Raw genomic sequence first — 20,021 nt, forward strand, 5'->3', positions numbered from 1 at the left:
ACACGGGACAATCCACACACTTGCTCCTCGAGTTGTCTTCTGTTGGAAGCACATTGGAATAGGCTTGTCACACAAAGCTTTTGATTTTTGGAGGGATGGAAAGCTTCCAAATTTTGGTCCAATTCAAAACTTCATTGTTCATATTTCCAGTGAGCAATTTGCACTTTTAACCGAGTAATTGTCTTTCTCTTCTCCACTCCAAATCATATTATCTTCATAGTTGTTCAAGGGGATTGGAATACTCAAGATCAAATTTCTGTCTTCTACAAGGGAAATGTCCTCTAAGATTTCCTCATCCCATTTCTTTTAATGTCCATCCATCAAAGAAGAAACTTTTGCAGATTGTAAATATTTGTGGCATAGTAGTTTTTACATAATGAGAAGCACTTTGAGGTAACCAAAAAATCCTTCCATATGTTAATAGAATGCCAATTTCCCACTATCCAAACGCAGTTGGCTTTCAAGATGGTTTGCGACTCCAAAATGCTGCGCCAAACAAAGGATGGACTGCCACCAATTTTTGCCTCAAGAAATGATGGATTTATAAAATACTTTGCTTTGAAAGTCTAGGTAACAAGGGAATCTGGAAAATTAATTAACCTCCAAGCATATTCCCAACCCACCTGTTGATTTAGGTTTACACAAATCCTGCCATCTCTTCCAATTAATACACTTGCCCCAGTAAGGTTTCTCCCTTCCACCAAAACCTGTTCAAAGTTCTCAATACTATTACAAAGACTATTAGGCAGCCAAAAAAAAAAATGCTCATGGAGTAAGTATGAATAGCTTGCAAAACATTTTTTATAAGCACTTCCTTTCCTGCTCTAGAGAAAGTTATTATTCCAGCTTTTAATTTTGCCCAATATCTTGACAAAACCCAAGATCTCATTTTTCCTTCTCCCAATAAGTGAAGGGAAATCCATATATTTACCATTGTGGGAGCCCTCAAGAATTTCCATAATCTCACTGATTACCTCCCTAGTAAGAGTATCCACATTGCAGCAGAAAAAAAGGATGATTTGTTATAGCTCATAACTTAACAACAAGCCAGAGGGAAATCAGACATGATTGGCCTCATGACATTACATTCATATGATCATCCCTACAAAATAGGACGCAATTATCTGCACAAAAATAAATAGGAGATTTCCGGGGAACCCTTCCAATCAAAATTTTGATGATCCAAATCCTGCAAATGCTGAAATTGTGCTTCTTTAAACATAACACATCCCTGAGCATCTGACCTGCCTTGCAAAACATCCATGCAGTTCTTCCAAAATTCAATACATCTATGGAAGTTTTTGGAGAAGAGTGTGCCACATTTCCATACAGCTTTACCACATCTCATATCTATCTATCCAACATCCCTAGATCATGGGCTGAATACCAACTAGCAAGAACCACCTCACAACAGTTTGCCTCCTTGAGCCACATGGGGAATTATCATTGAAAAAACATAAATAAAGGGATTAGGTGACCATGGACCAAGCTTTTGCACGATTAAAAGCATCTCAGAGTTGGACCAAAATCCCATCAAGATTTGCTTTAATCCAATCCAATCCAAAGCCCAGCCTTTTTTCAATGGGTTCAAGCTTTTTACAACACACAAACATTTCAATCAAAATAACAATTACCACACTTCACATTGTGGAATACACCCACCAATAAGCGTTTTTAAAAGAACAAATTTTAGTTATGGCATTGTAGAATCACAAATGAAAGAAAATAGTTGCCAGACACTCGATCAACAAAACTAAATACAACAACAAAAAAATGCTTGAACACTAAATATGCCAAAACAGATAGGGGGGACGAAACATGATATATGAATAATAATTGATGACAGCGTTTATTCTTTTTCAACTAAAATACCATACTTGTAATGGATAGAATACTGGATACTAGCCTAGAAAAATCCAATCAAGTAGCCTATACAGTGATCCAAACCAAAAAATACAAGCATACTAAGATGCATTTAAAATATCATGTAACAATAATTAATGCTCATATTATTGTAATTGATGCTCTTTATTGTATTTTGTTGCTTCAAGTGTACTGGGACTTCTGTAAGGAAACTTCCACCAAGCATGGCATGACTGTTTATGCCTCCTAAGTAAGCTTTGTAGCACTGGTTCAAAGATGTCTTGACAATCCCAATAGCTCAAAGGGTAGACAATTATAGCCTTGCACGCAGTGAACATTAACACTCTCCTAATAAACAAGGCTACAACAACATTGGGATCAAATTCCATAACAAATTATTCAACCTAGTACATCAAACAATTCATAAGAGCAAAACAAATCAAGGAATGCAGAGTTAAAGACCATAACAACAGAATCATATCTTAAACCATCAATCTTGCAGTGATGTCTGAACAGATTGCAAGAAGATCCAAAACCTGAATTACAGGTAATATGATTTCTATAGGTAATCAGAGACAGATAAACCTCATGCTAAACCAAGAAAGAAATGTAAGCAGGTGACATTCATCAAAAGAAATCCCATATGGTCACATGACCAATATACCCATTTGTGTGCTACAATTGAAGGTAATCTCCAAAATCTCCCAAACACCAAAGTTGCAGAACAACCTAGCAATGGATCAGGTTAACATGCACTAATTCCTCGAGAACAATTGACCATGCTCTTTACACCCAACCACAATAGCTACCTCAAATACATTGAAATTTCCAGACGATCATCAAGAAAAAAACCTTGGGTCACAAACCAAAATGTTTAATTCAGCTATAGTTTGAAGCATAATGCAGGCCCCATTCAGGGAAATAGGAAAGACACAATCCATTTACACTATACAATTAACACATATTTACTGTTAATTGTGCCTCACAACCTAAAAAGGACCCGAAATCAATGGAATATAAATCCAGAAAAAAAAAAAAAACCAAGATAATAAATTTAAAATCTTCATGATTCAGACATCCAAGGAAGGATAGAAGCAGCACAAGCTCTCAAGCCTGGCGAAGGCGAAAGCTCTTAGGCGGCCACTGCGAATGTTTTGAGAAACAAGCCTTAGAATTTATCATCATAATCATTACCCAAATATCACGAAGCAGAAAACCAAAAAAAAAAAAAAAAAAAAAAAAAAAAAAAAAACAATTCAATTAAAAAAAAAAAAACTATTTTCAGAAAAGATTCAGTGATTAGAAAACAACACTTTATACAACAAATGAGAAAATTAAAGTCTCAGACATCCAAGGAAGGATAGAAGCAGCACAAACTCTCAAGCCCGGCGAAGGCGAAAGTTCTTAGGCGGCCACTGCGAATGTTTTGAGAAACAAGCCTTAGATTTTATCATCATCAACAAATATAACAAAGTGAAAAGGAAACAATTCAATCAAAATATCCAAATTCTAAAAAGATCCAACGATCACAACTCATAAATTAACAATCTTAAAAAAAAAAAAAAAAAAAAAAAAAAAAGGAAAGCCTCAGACATCCAAGGAAGGATAAAAGCAGCACAAGCTCTCAAGCCCGGCGAAGGCGAAAGCTCTTAGGCGGCCACTGCGAATGTATTGAGAAACAAGCCTTTGGATTTATCATCACTGACTTTACCTATAAAACCAAAACAACATTGAGCGTTTGAAAATTTTCAACACCCAAAAATAATCCCTCAAAAATACAAATAAAGCTTAAAATCATTAACAAAAAGAAACAACAAGAGATTTCATTGTCTCAGACATCCAAGGAAAGCAGCATCGGCTCTCAAGCCCGGCGAAAGGCGAAAGCCTTAGGCGGCCACTGCGAACGTTTTGAGAAACAAGCCTTAAATATATCATCAAAGACCAAAATCATTCAAAACAAAATGAAAAAAACAACAAAGCAACGCTAAATGAAATTCAGATCTGGCGACTATTGGAACCCTAATGAAGCCATGAATGAATTGAAGAAAGAAAGAGTGGTTAAATAGGGATTCGATAGGGGCAGAAGGGGTAGGGTTTTAGGGTTTTGTGCTCCTCCGATTTTCTACGGCGGCGGAGTCGAGTGGATGATGGGAAAAAATATAGATGAACCGAACCGTTTAGATAGATGATGAGGGAAACAATTCGGGTTTGGCGCTGAACCGGTTTCTATTCCCGCTCTATTATTATAGCGGATTAGCGGAGTGATAAAAGGCCCATTTTTTACAGCAGCCCATTATAAATACCCAATTGATTGGGCCAACTTATCCATCACATTTACAGTATGTTTGGTTCATGAAATATACTACTCCGTAAAAGTTAAATAGCATTTTCGATAATAGACATATTTCATCATTTGATAAGTTATTTTATTCTCAAAAATAAACTATTCGCCTTTCAAATACTATTATTATTGTTGTTATTATTATTATTATTATTATTATTATTATTATTATTATTATTATCATTATTGTGTATACATACATAATTAGGTTCAAATGAGAACCTGTGTCTCATTGTGTATTGTTGTTCTTGCTCAATCTTGTTATTTATAATTATTTTGACCTGGTAAATATACATCAATACACAACAGTATCAGATGCACCGTTGTACCACTCTACGGATCTCGACTGTCCAATCTCACATAGTTACATCTCAACGGTGCATATGAGTGCACACGCTTACACCTAATCAGTGGTTCTCACATGAACCGAACCACATACATACATACATACATACATACATATATACATATATATATATATATATATATATATATATATGAAAGGTAAATTTGTCTTTTAAATATTTATTACGTTTATATTTTTTAAAATAAATCAAATACTATAATACAATTCTTGAATCTATTCATTTTACGAACCAATCAATAAGATTAAATTCCTATATATTATATTCATTGTCTATTTTATTTATGATTGACTAAGATTTTTATTCCCTCAAAATTAAGTATGTAAACTAAATGTGTTGTGAAATGTTAAAACAACATCATAATAATAATAATAATAATAATAATAATAATAATAATAATAATAATAATAATAATAATAATAAGGTGGAGCCTTAGGTGACAATTTTGCTAAGATTTGAAAATAAAACAAAAAAAAAAACAAAAAACAAAAACAAAAACAAAAACAAAATTATTAATATGGATAACAGACTAACAGTCCAAATAACACGTTTTTCAAATTTCAATCAATTTTTGACATGTCCATTTTGACACGTTATGATATGATCTTAAAAAAAAAAAAAAAAAAAAAAAAAAACAGGAAGAAAAAAAAAAAAAAAAAAAATCTTTAACTCACTTTTTACTCCCTCAAAACCAACTTATTTGACATATCTAGTTATCTACACTTTATAATAAACTCATGCACGCAGTACATTGTAATACAACATTACAAACGATTTGGGTTGTGGGGTTCTACTAATGCAAATGGTTGGGTCAACTAGTGCATTTAATGAACCGAACACAAATGAACGGAGATTATTTGTGTTCGTTTATTAATATTTTTTAAAGTGTTTGTGTTCGTGTTCGTTTGTTAAGGTATTTAAAAATATTGTTCATGTTCGTTTGTTAAGCGTTTATTAGTGTTCGTTAACGTTTATGAATATGTTCGTTCACGTTCATGAACACTTAATTACCAAACACAGACTAATGTTTATGATCAAAATTCGTTCGTTAACAATAAATACTCTATGTTCACAAACAATTACCAAACAAACATCATATATATGTGTGTGTATATACACACACACACACATATATGATTAATTGCTTGTTCATGAATATGTTTGTAAACATTATTAAACGAACACAAACGAGTTTGTTTACGAGCTCTTAGGAAACGACTCTACAACTATTCATACTCTGTTCGTTTATGAAATGTGCTTTAAAATTACCTTAATAAACGAACATAAACGAACGCTTACCGAACACAAATACAAGTATTTTACTAAAAAACTCTGTTCACTCACACGCCTAAGCCCAACGCAACGCATTGTAACCTACTATTTGGATGACTAGTTTTACACGCGCATTGTGTGAATAATTTAATGTCCAATATTTGTATTTAAATAAGTAATTCAAAGTATATCAATAAAAGATTATATAAGAGAAGTTCATTATAGTTGGCATTAAAATTAATGTTTAATCTGCACTTTTATAAAAAAAAAAAAATCTAAATATTTATTATAGTTGGTATGATATTAGGTAATACTCCGTAAATATTACTTCTGGTGAGAATTACTTTAAATTTTGTTAATTGGCTTTTAGATAGATTTGTTTAGTTCATTGTTTGTCTGCTTCTTTTTTATAAGTATTGTTTTATGTGTAATTGGATTACTGGGTGCGATCTCCGTGCAATCAGAGTTTGGGTGGGGAGGGGGTGACGGTGACGGAAGAGGGAATGATACAAGAATGTGAATTGAAATTAGGGGTCCATTTGGAAGGCAACGTGAAGATGAAGCCAAATTGGGGCAAAGGGAGAGGGCTACCAATGAATTGTCCCCTCCGTTGAATAACGATAAACGCAACACCCACGCAACCGTGCGTACAAATTCCTGCCCTCTTATGGATAAGAAATAGTAGGATTGCAATTTATACCATTTATGGGTGTTTGGTTAGATGTAGTTGTAATTCAATTATAGCATAATTCTTTGGCTATCTGAATTATAGTGTTTGATCGGAGAAAATTGTAATTCATACCATCGTTCATATAAATTGCAATTCAATAGGAAAGAAAATGGAAAAAGGAGGAAAATGACTTTTTTTTTTTTAACGCTTGATTATTATTAGCATTATTATTACATAAAGATATTTTAGTCTTTATACCACTTATTCCATTCTCATTCCCAGTAATTATATCCATTCCTACCAAATAATGTAATTTGAATTATACTTTATTTACACCTTATTCTTTTTTCACCGAATTACAATTCCTTTCCCTCCAAATTCATTCATTCCAACCAAACGTCTTGTTAACAATCTGTATTGATAGAACAAATTCACTCAGGTATATACGAATCAATAAGTTTGCATAAATTATGAGGTTAAAACTTAAAATAGTAAAACGAAATAAATATAGGAATATTGCGTGGATTAATGCTAGGGATTGCAACGGAGCAGGGGAGGGGCGGGAAATATACTCCCCGTCCCTGTTACCGTTCATATCCCCGGCGAGAAATTGAAAATAGTCTTTATCTCCATTCCCGATCAACTCTTAATCAAAATTTTAAATTAGTGTAATTTTTAATTTTAAAAATTAAGGTTTTAGTTATATATATATATATATATATATATATATATATATATATATATTTATAATTATAATTATTCGGGGATGTGGTGTCAGTGGCGAGCAGGGAGGGAAGGGGTATCCCTGTCTCCGACAGGGGAATTACATACATTCCCCGTCCCTGTTTCCGTTTCCTAAAAATTTTCTACATCCTCGTCCCCGTCGGGACAAGAATCGGGGATCTCCGTCGAGGATGAGTCATATTGTCATCCCTAATTAATAATGTATTTGTGGCCAACTACCATGTAGTGTAATTGTGGCCAACTGCCATGTAATGTAATGTCATCTAGGTTACCATTATAAATGGGTGGTCATAGGTTCGAATCTTGGAACCCAACAAACATCCTAAAATGCGGTGGGTCGTGAAACTAAGTCAAGTCCCATTACATGGGCAGATACAACTAGCGGCCCGGAGTTGGCTTCAGAGGCCGGCCCCGAAGGCCTTTGCGTCCTGCTTGAGACATTCCTCTCTCTTTGCCCATATGTCATGGACTCTCCTTGACTCCTGAGTCTACATTCTTGGATTATTTTCAATATCTCTATAAGTTACAATAATTTTTTTTTTCCTTAAATAATCTTATAGCTACCTAATTGCTGAGTGGAGTTGATACAATTTTTAGTCATCCAAGGATAAGGGAGTTACCATTTACCACTTGTGGTCTTTAACTTAACATTTTTAGGATAAGATAGTAGAGTCACGTCTCATACCATCTAACAATAATTATGACAGATTTTTTTAATTACCTAATGGAAAGCTAAATTTTAACTTGACTTAATACCGTTCATTAGTTCATGGGAACCTAAATTTTGACTTGACTTAATACCATTCATTAGTTCATAGTCATCTAAATATAATGACTTTACCACTTTTGGTATTTAAGTGAAATTTGATTAATTTTGGGCATTTAAGTATTGATTTTGTGCCACATTTGGCACTACAGTAAATTTCCTGTCAAATAGTGATCATGGTTGTAGTAGGCGTTAGGCGCTAGTCGGGCGGTAGAGTAGCGCCTAACGCCTAACTTTTTTTTTTAAAAAAAAGTACACGTGTGTGGGTGTACGTGTATATTATAAACAATTTTGAGTCGGCTAAGTTAACTCAGCTAATTTGACCGAAATGGACGAATTAACTTGGCCAAATTCAGCCGATCGAGTTAGGCGCTATGCGACCGCCTAGGGAGAAATCGCCACGACCTAGGGGTGCCTAGGGCCTATGACCGAGTTTTGCAGTAGTGATAGTTATTTGAAATAGGGTAACAAAATGTAATCACATTATTCAATCCCTTAAATCATTTCAAATTCAAAGAAACAAAATCCCAAATTAGGGAGTGCAACATTTCACCAGTGATCCTATGACGAATTGAAGGGTTATTAATTTGGGATGGTTTTGAGGGTTGGATAATGAAATTGCAATTTTGATCTTATCTTTTTTTGTTTTGTTTTTTTTTTTTGTTTTGTTTTTTTTTTTTTTAGCTGCCCAAGGGTATCCCTCCAGCTGATAGCTAGAAGACTAATCCCGCGTCCCTACTGTTAGCACATGGGTTGGAGATCAAACCCCCCAACTTCATGCTTAAGGGACGAGGTGCTGAACCACCACGCCAACCATGTTGGTTAATTTGACCTTATCTAGAACTAGAATGACCATTTGAGATGAAATTCACCGGAGGACCAAACGTGACATTAAATCAATACACGGTGGACCAAAATGGTCCGATTTTAAAACTAATGATCAAAAGTGACAAAATCACTATATTTGAAAGACTAAAAATAGTATTAACTATATCAAGACACCTAGTCAAATAGTTTATTCTCTACCCTCCCAACCACAATACCCCCAAGTAACGTGTCTAAAGGGCTAGAGTCATCAGCGGGAGCGACCTATACTTTCAGGTAGTGACTGTAGCATGAGAATTTTCCCATCACCCAAAAAAAAAAAAAAAAAAAAAAAAAAAAAAAAAAGAGAATCAACTAGAATCATTCAACTTATAAATGCTAATATGAGATGATGGGGGGGTGAAGTTTTCAGTTTTCACACTTGTGTATATCAACAGTAGATAGACAAGGCCTGGCTAGGATATCCAGTCCCTTTCATTGTGATTAAAATGGAACAACTACAAAAACAAAAACAAAAAACACAACATAATCATAAGCAACAACCATGATTATATAGCCTGATCTTCATCTTCATCATCATCTAAGATACCATGGGTTTCCCCACTTGAAGAAGTAGACTCTAATAATTGCTCCACTTCCCAGCTTTGTCTCGTTGCAACTCTGTCGTGACCCGGTGCATACTCCTGCAATGTACAACCAAAGCAAACGCCAACAACAAAATTATTCCCCACTTCTCTACTTGGTTTCTGGTTTGTCATCTCTCCAATAATTTTGCAACCAACCAGCCTTCTTATGCTATATCATGATAAATGTCGGTTTTTTAATGTAAAATAAAATACCTCCATTTTCGTGATTAAGTCCTTGGCTGTGTCGCCTAACACCACTATGTTTCTTGCTGAATCGTCGATGAAGCCTTCCTCCACTCCCTTGTCGAACAATGCAAGCAGCCCATCATAATAGCCATCCACGTTTAACAGCCCAACCTGTTCATACATTTAAAAAAACACGATAGATATATATAGGAAATGGTTTTGGATAAATGGTTGTGGAGTTGTGTGAACGAGAAGGAAAACGTACTGGCTTTTCATGGATTCCCAATTGAGACCAGGTTATCACTTCGAGCAATTCCTCCATGGTCCCGTAACCGCCTAGGCCATGAAACGTTGCGTTTAGAGAGAGTGGATAGCGACTTTTGAAGGGAAAGACAAAAAGTTTCGTTCTTTTTCATTCCTTGTGTTGTTTAATGGGAAGCTTACCAGGAAGTGCGATGAAAGCATCAGCGTTTCTCTCCATTTCTGACTTTCTCTGGTGCATGTCCGTCACTACTTTTAGATCCCCCACGGTTTCTCCAGATATCTGTAGACGTTTTACAACCGTAAGTTTGATGTCAAGGGCGAAATATTATTAATATTATTGAAGTTCTTTGATAAGAATGGATGGAATAGTACCTCATGTGGCAAGAGGGCCTTAGGGATTACTCTAGTTAAAACGACGAAAAAAAAGGAAAATTTGAATTCATGAAGTTTCGTTCATAAAGAAATTTCAATTAGAAGGGTAGAAAAAATATAGTGATGATGAAGCATACCCTAGAACATGACACCCTCCATCAAAGACGGTTTTAGAGACTAAACCCATCAACCCAACGCTTCCTCCACCGTAAACCAGGTCAATCTTTCGTTCAACCTGTGAATGGAAAGACAAAAGGACGAAAGTAAAGGAAAGTGGAAACCGGAAAGCCCAGTTTGGAACACTTTTCCCGGAAATATTACCAGTTCTTTACCAAGCTGAAGAGCTGCATCACTGAACGACGATCTATAACCAGTCCTACTACCACAGAAAACACAAATTCTCTTAAACCTTCGCTTCTTTTCATCGCTGTTAGATGCCTGATGATGATCTCCCGGTTCTCCCCCCATTCTTCGAGCAAAGAGTATTTAATTTCTTTCTATTTTCGCTTATTTTTACTGGGGGTGGATGAGGAATGGTGAGGGAAACAAGAACAAGAAAGATGTGAAGGCTGTGTACTTTAAACGAACAAAAGCCAAACTACTTTTTGATGCTATATACTCATTTGTCATGGACAATCTATATTGTCTGGTTAAACATGTAGCTTCTAGTGTTAGTAAAAGGCCCAGCATGGATCAACAAATCTACAGCCCATTTCTATCTGCAGTAGAACTCTATCAAGCGTTGCTATTCGCTAACCAGACACCTTAGAAGGGATTAGTATAACGCAATGATACTAACTGTCTAATAAACTATACAATGTTATCAAGAAATGGTCCCATGTGCCTCTCATACATGACAAGATACGAAATTTCTAATATTTCTGGGGAAATGTAAAAGAAAAGGCCATAACCAACACTTAAACTTTCCTTTACTCCCCATCCACATATTCATTCATCATTAACACACCCCACCACCAAAGAAAAAGCAAAAATTCATTCTTGGTGCTATAAGCTCCACAAAATTGATGGTACCTTGCCTGCACACTCCCCCACACAAATGAAGTTATCCCATTGAAAGGGAGGCATGATATGAATACCACCCAATTTTAACCATGAGAAAAACTCAGTTGTCATAGTCACATCCAATCTGAGCTCAGGCTCAGCTTAAGCCTATCCCCAATTCACACCTCACTCAACTCAAACTATACTCAACAACTTCAAGCATGGGGCAACCCCAGCAAAGTTAGTAACCACAAGATTACAAGTTCAACTCGGGCACGACCTATTAGGCTTCTGGGTTTGAGGGTTTGAGACAGTCAGTTATGAGCAACATAGGCTGGTTTACCGCAACATAGGCTGGTTTACCTTCTTGTGATTGTCTAAGATTTACCCGGGTGCACACCCTTAGTAGTGATTACGAGTTTTCCTCGACACCCAAAAAACAACTTCAAGCATGGCACCCAATAATTCATTTTCAGACTTGAGCCTACTGAGGAGAACTTCAACTGAGTTCTTACAGCCATTCCCTAGAGCTTCACTACAGTAAAGATCACATTTTTACCAACTTAGACACCCCAATTTTGCAGCAGAATGTAGCATACATCAGAGAATAGAGTTCAATATTTTGCGGGTGGATAAAAAAAGAAAAAAGAAAAAAGAAACAAACAATCATATCATACGAGGTAAACAAAAAGTGTAAACAATGGTAATAACAAGCAATTATACCCTCTCTCATGCCATCCGACAAAAAAACAGCGAGCAAAACAGTATGGACCCCATTTCGAAGGACATTTAGGCTCATGATAAACGCTAACATTCGAGACCAAAGATTTTTGTCCATCAAATTCTGCTTCCCATTGACCTTCCTTAATCATTGGTTTCTCTTTCTTTTAATCCGCCCAGAGAAATAATTTCGTGAAATTAAGCATACTGAACTGAAGTCTGAAAATCAGAAATAAGTCGGGCGTTTTTACCCACGTTTTGGGCCTTTAATCTCTCGGATTCTTTAGCCCAATATTGTACAATGGCCCAATTTTTGTTAACAATGAATTTATTCGGAAAAATTACACTTATAATGTATCTTTTTTTTTTTTTTAATGTTTCTGGCCCTATTACATTGTAGTATGTGTTCATATACTTTTTCAACCTACTGAAACACAAAGAACCAATAACGCCTCTACTGAGGCTCGAACTCGTAACCTTCTAAATGGAAGTCCAACCCGGGTACCATTAGACCATATAGTCTTGGTCATTTATAATGTATCTAAATTAACACTATTTCACATATTTGAGTGTATATTGTCCAACGAAACTGTAGTTGTGTTGAAATGAAACTGCAGTGTATATTTGATGTCTGAACCACTACAGTTGAAATGAAAAGTGTATATTTGATGTCTGAACCACTACAGTTGAAATGAAACTGCACCCCTACTGGGGATTGAACCTATAACGTTTTAATTTGGGAGAGTCACTTCGTGCCACTAGACAACAAGGTCATTCACAAAGAACCATTCACACTCAAAAAAATTACTTGAGACAAACACTTTTTTTTTTTCTTTATGGGAAATAATCTATAATCAATTACATATACCAGGCATAATTTGAAGTACATGTATAAATGTGTGTTATGTGCAAAGAATTAAAATATTGTGAAGTCTTATTTAACCACAACTAGGGAAAACATGCCCTTTAATTGCATACTTAACATTATAACATTGTGCTTTAACAACTCCTTTATCTTCTTCACCTATTAAGTTCACATTTTCCAGCAAAATCCCTTTACATGGAACCGTTTTGCTGCACTCAAACCTTATGGCCAACTCCCTTGCACTTGTTCCTCTAATGTTTCTATATATCACATTGCTCACTCCCACCGCTCCGACCTGTCCAACGCCAAATAAAAACATCACGTCAAACTTTATTATATGTTTTCAAAGACATAATGCTAATTCCACTTTTAGTCATACGTCTTTAATGGTGCGACCAGTTTTAATTTAATTCTCAGCTATAAAAATGATGGCCAATCACGCTAAATAAAAACATCACGTCAAACTTTGAATGTTTTCAAAGTTAAGACGTGCTAATTTCACTTTTGATCGTCTGTTAGTGGTGTGGCCAGTTTTAATCCTCAACTATATCAAAATGATGGCCAATATTAGTCCTCCAACTATTTCTTCTTGACACTTTCAACAAGTTTCATTTAGGGACGGGGACAAATTTGTAATTTCTCACATCCCATCCATGATTTAGTTTATGTATTTTGTAGTTGTATAAAGCAAGGGAAATCCTAATTTATTTTCATCTCACCAATTTGTAGTGGTGAAGATCATGAGGACCTTTTTGATGAAGAGAGTTTAAATTAAGATTTTGTTTAAGTTTATACAACTACGAAATGTATAAAGTTGATTGATTGTTAAGAAATTACAAATTTATCCTCATTAGTCATTTCTCACCGATATTTGCCGATAGTTATGACGGAAGATCAAAAGTGACAAAAACAGAACAGTCAGGAGAGTAATATTGATGATACGCAATATATTTCAGCTAGTATATAATTATATATCATTGTATCATCAGACCTAAGCCATCATAAAAGAAGCTTAAAGAATGAATTATATTTCTTAGTTTCTTACCTGCTCGGGACAAGGCAGAATGTTGCCATAATTGTCTCTAGGATTATCGCAGTAGAACTGATCTATGATTATGGGATTTGTTACATTCTTCATTACAATGTTGTCGAACAAGATGTTCCTTGCATATCCCCTTCCTCCCTTTACAAAATTTTTTAAAAAAATTAAAAATTAAAAATTGTAATTAAATCAACACATTTTATAAGTTACCAACAAGTTGAAATAACAAGGGTCACGGAAAGCTCAATGTTTTTCGCGACCTCAGCATACGCGACCCTTGTATAAGGGTCACGAGAGGCCTGTTTTGTAATAGTCAAACTGGTAAAATTCACACGACATCACATCAGCAATTATACTGTGGACCATGGTCCAAAACGGTAGACACTATACTGCATCTAAATTGACACTGTCTTATGTATTATTTTTTTTTTATCATATTATCAAATGAAAGTGCAATTGAATTGAATTGAAATGAAATTGTAGTTGTGTTGAAATAAAACCGCAGTGTATACAAAATGAAAGTGAATAACAATTTCATATATTTGAGTGTATATTGTCCAACAAAACTATAGTTATATTGTCTAAATGAATAAAAGTAAAGTACAAATTAACTTCATCTCATTAGGGTGGCATTGAAGCTATGCTATTCATGTGAATAATTATATAATTCTAAGGATGTTTTTTTCGATGTTGTAAAATGTTGTATGTGAACCACCTTGCACGACACTCAATGGGTTATACTGAGAAGAAACACAATTTGGCTGGAACATGCAGCTGATGTTATGTATGTCCACTTTCTTCCTTCAATTAATTTCCACAAATTTACATATTTTAAATGTATTTTTCATAATTTATTTATATTTTCTAATTAACTACTCGTGAATTATTAGTTGATTCAACCACAAATTAATATTAAATTCTTAATTTAAACTACAAAATTTAAATATTAATCTAGTACTTAAATCTTTAACTCTTCCTAACTTCATCTACATAAATAAATAAATATATATACCGGGACGGGACACGGTAGGAAGGGTATCTCCATTCCTTGAATTTGGGTCCCTGCCCCGTCCCCGTTCCTATTGCAGAGAGGATTGAGGAGAAATTGTCATCCATATTAACAAAAAGAACTTATTACAGTATCAAATGAGAACATGATCCTCTTGTAAAAAGTGATGATTAATCTCAACCGTCTATCATATATAGATCATCAATGGGTGAAAACTTTTAAGTTTATATTTATAAAAAGAACTCCACATCCCCCCTTGTTTTTTAGGCTTCTAGCAACCCTCGAACGTTAATATACCTAGATGCATTGATGAATCAGACTAATTCTCACTTTTTACATGGAATATGTTCTCATCTAAACACACACACGCAGTATATAGTGAAAATTGTTATAACATTATAGGTTACAATAATATGTGCGTTGTAAAATTATATCTTGTGCTTTGCAAGTTAATACTTTCTCCTTGTGTACCTCTAACAAAGTACAAAATACAATTTTATAAAACATACAACACTATATTATAACTTATAATATTATAAAATTTGTTTTTTATTCTGACCTGCCAAGTTTTGATTCTGACTCCATTAGTAGTTCCTTTGAACACCACTGTGTCCACAATGATATTTGTAACGTGTTCCTCTAAATTGTCCATTTTCCCTAAGCTTCCTATACTGCAAAAGAACATTAAAAAAAAAATTAAAAAATTGTCTTCATAATTAATTTAATTTGTAGAAAAAAAAAAGAGTCAAGAATTCTCCATCACCTAATTCCATGTCCCGGTCCACATACTATACGTGATATTCTAACATTATTTGATTCGTTCACTATTGAAATACAATCATCGCCTAGCAAAATCAACTGCAACGAGTTAAAAATGCTTATAGTAACCAATAAAGCTTAAAATACAAGGTTAGAATATTTTTGAATTTACCTGTAGCAATCACGGAATTTGTAATCTCGACGTCTGTAGTATGTGATATGTGAATTCCATCAGTATTGGGACTGTCCTCGGGAGCTTGTATAACAATATTTGAAACCCTAACACTATGACATTCTTGAAAAACAAGGTGCATTTTCTGCGGATTTTTGAATAATAAGTCTTCTACACTTATATTTGTCCCATTTTGGAATGTGACTGCCTGGAAAAAAAATAATTTGAACATATATATTTGGTTAGCCCTTTTCAATCTAGATGGTCGAAATTCAATTATTAATTAAAAAGAGAAAAATAAAAACTCACATATGGTATATCGCCTCTATCGCAAATCTGCAAAAAAATAATAATAATAAAAAAAATCAATTGGTCAATGATTTTAGCCAAGATAATTATATATAGTAGAAGGCTATACTCTTATAAACCTTTTATCTCAATTCCCTACCCTGAACCCTATTCCCCACCTCGATATCACCTTAATTGCCCATCTTCAAGAGTATAGTGGTTTTGGCACGTTTAGTCCTAAATTTTTAAATTGATCATCTGTGGTCCTTCGACTTTCAAATTTAACCATTTGTGATCCAAGTTAACCACTCATGGCTATTCAACTATTAAAATTTAACCAACCATAGTCCTTTCAAGAGATCACATCTGGTTAAATTTCTAAAGTTGAAGGACCATGTTAACTTGGACCAGTCCAAGGACCACATATGACTAATTTAAAAGTTTAGGACTAAGCTAAACGTGTCAAAACCGTACCACTATACTCAGAGGATCCCATGTGGCATAAAATGTCAATAGAACGATGAACCAACCTCACTTTTTTGGACCTTGCAAGAGTCCTTCCACCATTTTTGGCCATTGCCATCTATGACTCCTCCACCATCAACCATGAAATTTTTCAAGTCACTGAACTTGAGCCAACGTTGTCTGTCACTTTTGTAGTCATTTTTATTCCCAGAAGCTTTGATCGTTCCGTGTATCTAATGAAGAATGCCAATTAATCAAAACCCAAAAAATATATTAATCAAATAATTTATTAAGAGGTTGAAATTAATTACTAGTTTAGGTAACTGGAAAACCTTAACTCACCCTAAGTTTAAGGTTTGGATAACAGGGGCCACTAAAGTGTGTTGGACTAAGCAAATATGTCTTCCTATTAGGGATTACAAGCATGGATCCTCGTGAGTTACAAAACTTGTTCCAAGCTTTCTTAAACGCCTGAAAAAAAAAATCAACAAGAAAATATTAAAACTAATTAGCATTATATATTATATATATACATTTCAGAAATGACAGTCACTACCCGAAACTATATACTTTCTGTGACTGCGGATTTTTCTAACCATGGAACATATATACCTCGGAATCATCGGTGGTTCCATCACCCTTGGCGCCAAAATCATCTACACTCAACACTTTCTGATGAGGCTGTTTCCTGCCTTTCAAATGCTTATTATGTGTGTGACCACCTTTGTGGTGTTTCCTGTAGCGGCAGCGGTGGCGGTGGTGGCGGTGGCACGAAGTCCGAGTGTGAAGGAGGCTGCCGCCGTCGCATGAGGCAGAAAATAACGACAGTGCGAAGAATATGACCAGTACGAGGTTTCTTGTCGTCGGAGGCATTTTAGTACGAAGCTCTATAATAGTTATTGCCTGAAAGAGAGACACAATATGTATAACCAACCAAATTGTGAGTGGGAAGGGTTTGTCTAAATATGGTGATGACAATAATTTGAGGATATATATATATGTATTTATAGTGCAAGATTAGAGAAGTTAATTGCTTCAAGTCAAAAAAGGGGAGAAGTGTCTCTAGAGAAGCAAAAAGGAGTGACGATTCCATAGACCTCGTACACTAGTGACATAAGATTCTGTAGGTTCAAATCTCTGAATCCAAACTAAATATGTAATATTATATGATCCCTAAATCTCACATTTAATTTCCTTATGTAATCTTATTAGCTAAGGTAACCTCACCTTTCGTGAACAAAACCTAAAATATAAAACAAGGTAATATTATATATTCTCAAATCCAAACCAAACATATACAGTAATCTTATGTTATCAAAATCCCACATTACATGCATTTCAAAAAATAATTTTATTAACTAAGGTAATCTCACCTTTCATGAACCAATTAAGCGCCCACTTAAGCTGATAGTTGGTATGTATATGCAATGCTCAAAATGCCGGCGGATTATTTGTTGACTAGCTCTTAACAACACATGGATCGTAGTCCCTTTCTATTCTATCGTTGATCTGTGTTTCTTCTCAGTCAAAAATTTAGACTGATAGTTAAACCCTGGCCTAAATTTAGATTTAAATTTAAATTTTTATATATATGATGTTGAAGATAGTGAAGAATTTTGTTGCGCAGTCTTCAACCAGACTTGGTCCAACAAACCCCTCCTCCATCCACTCCCCAACCCTAACAAACAAAAAAGAGTCAACCGAAAAAAGTTCATAGGTCGGCACAATCCACATGACCGGTTAGGAAGAGAGGCATTTGGTGAAATAATATAATACTAAGTGGAAAATTGGGTGACCAAGTTGGGGAAGTTAGCAGCGTTTTAGGTTGCTTTTGACCGACCAAGTTGATGATGATGAGTATTGCAAGAAAAAGGTTAAAGTAACCCCTTTGTGGGATATATAGTTCGATTTTCATAAGTAATGATTCTCCTTGAATCAATTCATGTGCCTCCCGGAGCGAACCGGAATTAATTAGATGGATCTGGACAGTTAAACAGACAGAAAAGAAACTCAGACCACCTCGTGGTTTAAAAAGAAAAAAAAGGTTAAGGTAAGGTAAGGTGGGTTTTTAATTTGACTTGCCGTGGTGTATGTGTTTGGGCATAAATCATCATAAACGAACGTAGCGTACGTCGCTGGTTTCTAGGGATGGTTTTGGAGAATTAATGTTTGGTTTTAACTTTTATTGGGGTGAGGGGGGGGGGGGGGGGGGGTTCCTTGTTTCTATCCTCATAGTGGAATTGAAGCAAAATTGCCCAAACACTTCATTCACTGTTACATCATTTCCCTTTTACACCATACCTACCTAGCTAGCTAACAATGTGTATGCAATCATGCACTATATATGATGTAGTGTTGTTTGTTCAAGGAATCGGAATAATCATGCACTATATATGATGTAGTGTTGTTTGTTCAAGGAATCGGAATCAAATAATTAGTAATTAGAGTATGCATGTTTTAGTAAAGAGAAATTTTCAATTTTGGTCATATGACTATAGGGGTTTTGTTAATTTCAGCACCTGACTTTCAAAAGTGTCAATTTAGTACCTTGAGTATGTAATTTTTGTCAATTTTGGTCACTCCGGTCAAATTTGACCGAAAAACCTTAATCCAACATTTAGTCTATAATCTAAGGGACAAAATGGTCTATTGATCCTTTCTCTTAATTAGTGTTGACCTGGGCATTTCTCAGCACCCAAACCGCGTCGTCGTTAGCCTTGGCCTCGCTCCCAATCCGTTCAATCAGTCTATCCATGGCGGCGCTTCTAGCGAACTCCTTCAATCAGGCCGAGCTAAGCATGTTCTGAACCATTTTCTTCCTCAGGGAGCGCCACACCGGACCGTAAACCACCGCGTTCACGGAGAACTTGTTGCTGCTGAAAAGGGTTCAAAATACCATACCACGAATCATACAATAATATTGTAAATTGAATATATAATATTAATGTTCAATGGGCTAACTTTTATATAACGCATTATTAACTCACTTCAACGTATTTATGACTATTTTCAGGTACGAGTCAAAATTAAATTAAATATAATATTAATGCGTAATGGCCTTCAACCAAAACATATATTCAAGTAATAATTATAAATTCTTACGCAAACCAAAATTTCAAGTGCGAGTCAAAATTTAATTCGTTGAAATTGGGTAATAGTATTAAGTGCATGGGTTGAATATATTAAAATGTAAGGTAAATATCACGTCCCGCGATGATTAGCAAAATGACAGTTTTGATCTATATATTTAACTTCTCTCAATTTTTATTAACAATTATTATTTTATTATCAATTTTCATCTATGACTATTATTTTAGTGCCAAAGTTCATCACGTCGGTCACCCCTTCGTTATTTAAGACATGTCGAAATATGAAATTATGAAAGGTATTTTCGTCATTTTCAAA

The 20,021-nt window shown here is 34.9% G+C and overlaps 2 protein-coding genes across 2 annotated transcripts; both read right to left on the reverse strand.

Annotated features, from left to right (window-relative positions):
* Positions 1-9,209: 9,209 nt before the first annotated feature.
* Positions 9,210-11,578, reverse strand: LOC109181158 (probable cytokinin riboside 5'-monophosphate phosphoribohydrolase LOGL10). The gene is made up of 7 exons (XM_019330916.1): positions 10,616-11,578; positions 10,432-10,529; positions 10,295-10,325; positions 10,103-10,202; positions 9,924-9,994; positions 9,686-9,829; positions 9,210-9,529 (listed from the first exon to the last, which is right to left on the reverse strand). The coding sequence occupies exons 1-7, from the start codon at positions 10,760-10,762 to the stop codon at positions 9,395-9,397; spliced, it is 726 nt and encodes a 241-aa protein (XP_019186461.1). The 5' UTR covers positions 10,763-11,578; the 3' UTR covers positions 9,210-9,394.
* Positions 11,579-12,849: 1,271 nt separating this feature from the next.
* LOC109181151 (polygalacturonase QRT2-like) lies at positions 12,850-17,587 on the reverse strand. The gene is made up of 9 exons (XM_019330907.1): positions 17,229-17,587; positions 16,959-17,087; positions 16,682-16,849; positions 16,173-16,199; positions 15,864-16,071; positions 15,696-15,777; positions 15,492-15,603; positions 13,927-14,064; positions 12,850-13,176 (listed from the first exon to the last, which is right to left on the reverse strand). Exons 1-9 carry the CDS (start codon positions 17,487-17,489, stop codon positions 12,955-12,957), a joined length of 1,347 nt encoding a protein of 448 aa, XP_019186452.1. The 5' UTR covers positions 17,490-17,587; the 3' UTR covers positions 12,850-12,954.
* Between the last annotated feature and the right edge of the window lie 2,434 nt (positions 17,588-20,021).

The sequence above is a fragment of the Ipomoea nil genome, unplaced genomic scaffold (genome assembly GCF_001879475.1).
Source record: "Ipomoea nil cultivar Tokyo-kokei standard unplaced genomic scaffold, Asagao_1.1 scaffold0188, whole genome shotgun sequence".
NCBI lineage: Eukaryota > Viridiplantae > Streptophyta > Magnoliopsida > Solanales > Convolvulaceae > Ipomoea > Ipomoea nil.

Bases quoted from the DNA above. Each gene is read 5' to 3' on its own strand.
- LOC109181158 (XM_019330916.1), bottom strand. From the start codon at position 10,762: ATGGGGGGAGAACCGGGAGATCATCATCAGGCATCTAACAGCGATGAA. The intron at 10,326-10,431 runs GTATGCTTCATC...CGTTTTAACTAG, and splicing joins GGAGGGTGTCATGTTCTAGG to AGTAATCCCTAAGGCCCTCT. The intron at 10,203-10,294 runs GTACTATTCCAT...AAACGTCTACAG, and splicing joins AGGCCCTCTTGCCACATGAG to ATATCTGGAGAAACCGTGGG.
- LOC109181151 (XM_019330907.1), bottom strand. From the start codon at position 17,489: ATGCCTCCGACGACAAGAAACCTCGTACTGGTCATATTCTTCGCACTG. The intron at 17,088-17,228 runs GTATATATGTTC...TTTTTTTTTCAG, and splicing joins GAACCACCGATGATTCCGAG to GCGTTTAAGAAAGCTTGGAA. The intron at 13,177-13,926 runs GTAAGAAACTAA...GGCGTTGGACAG, and splicing joins TTCTGCCTTGTCCCGAGCAG to GTCGGAGCGGTGGGAGTGAG.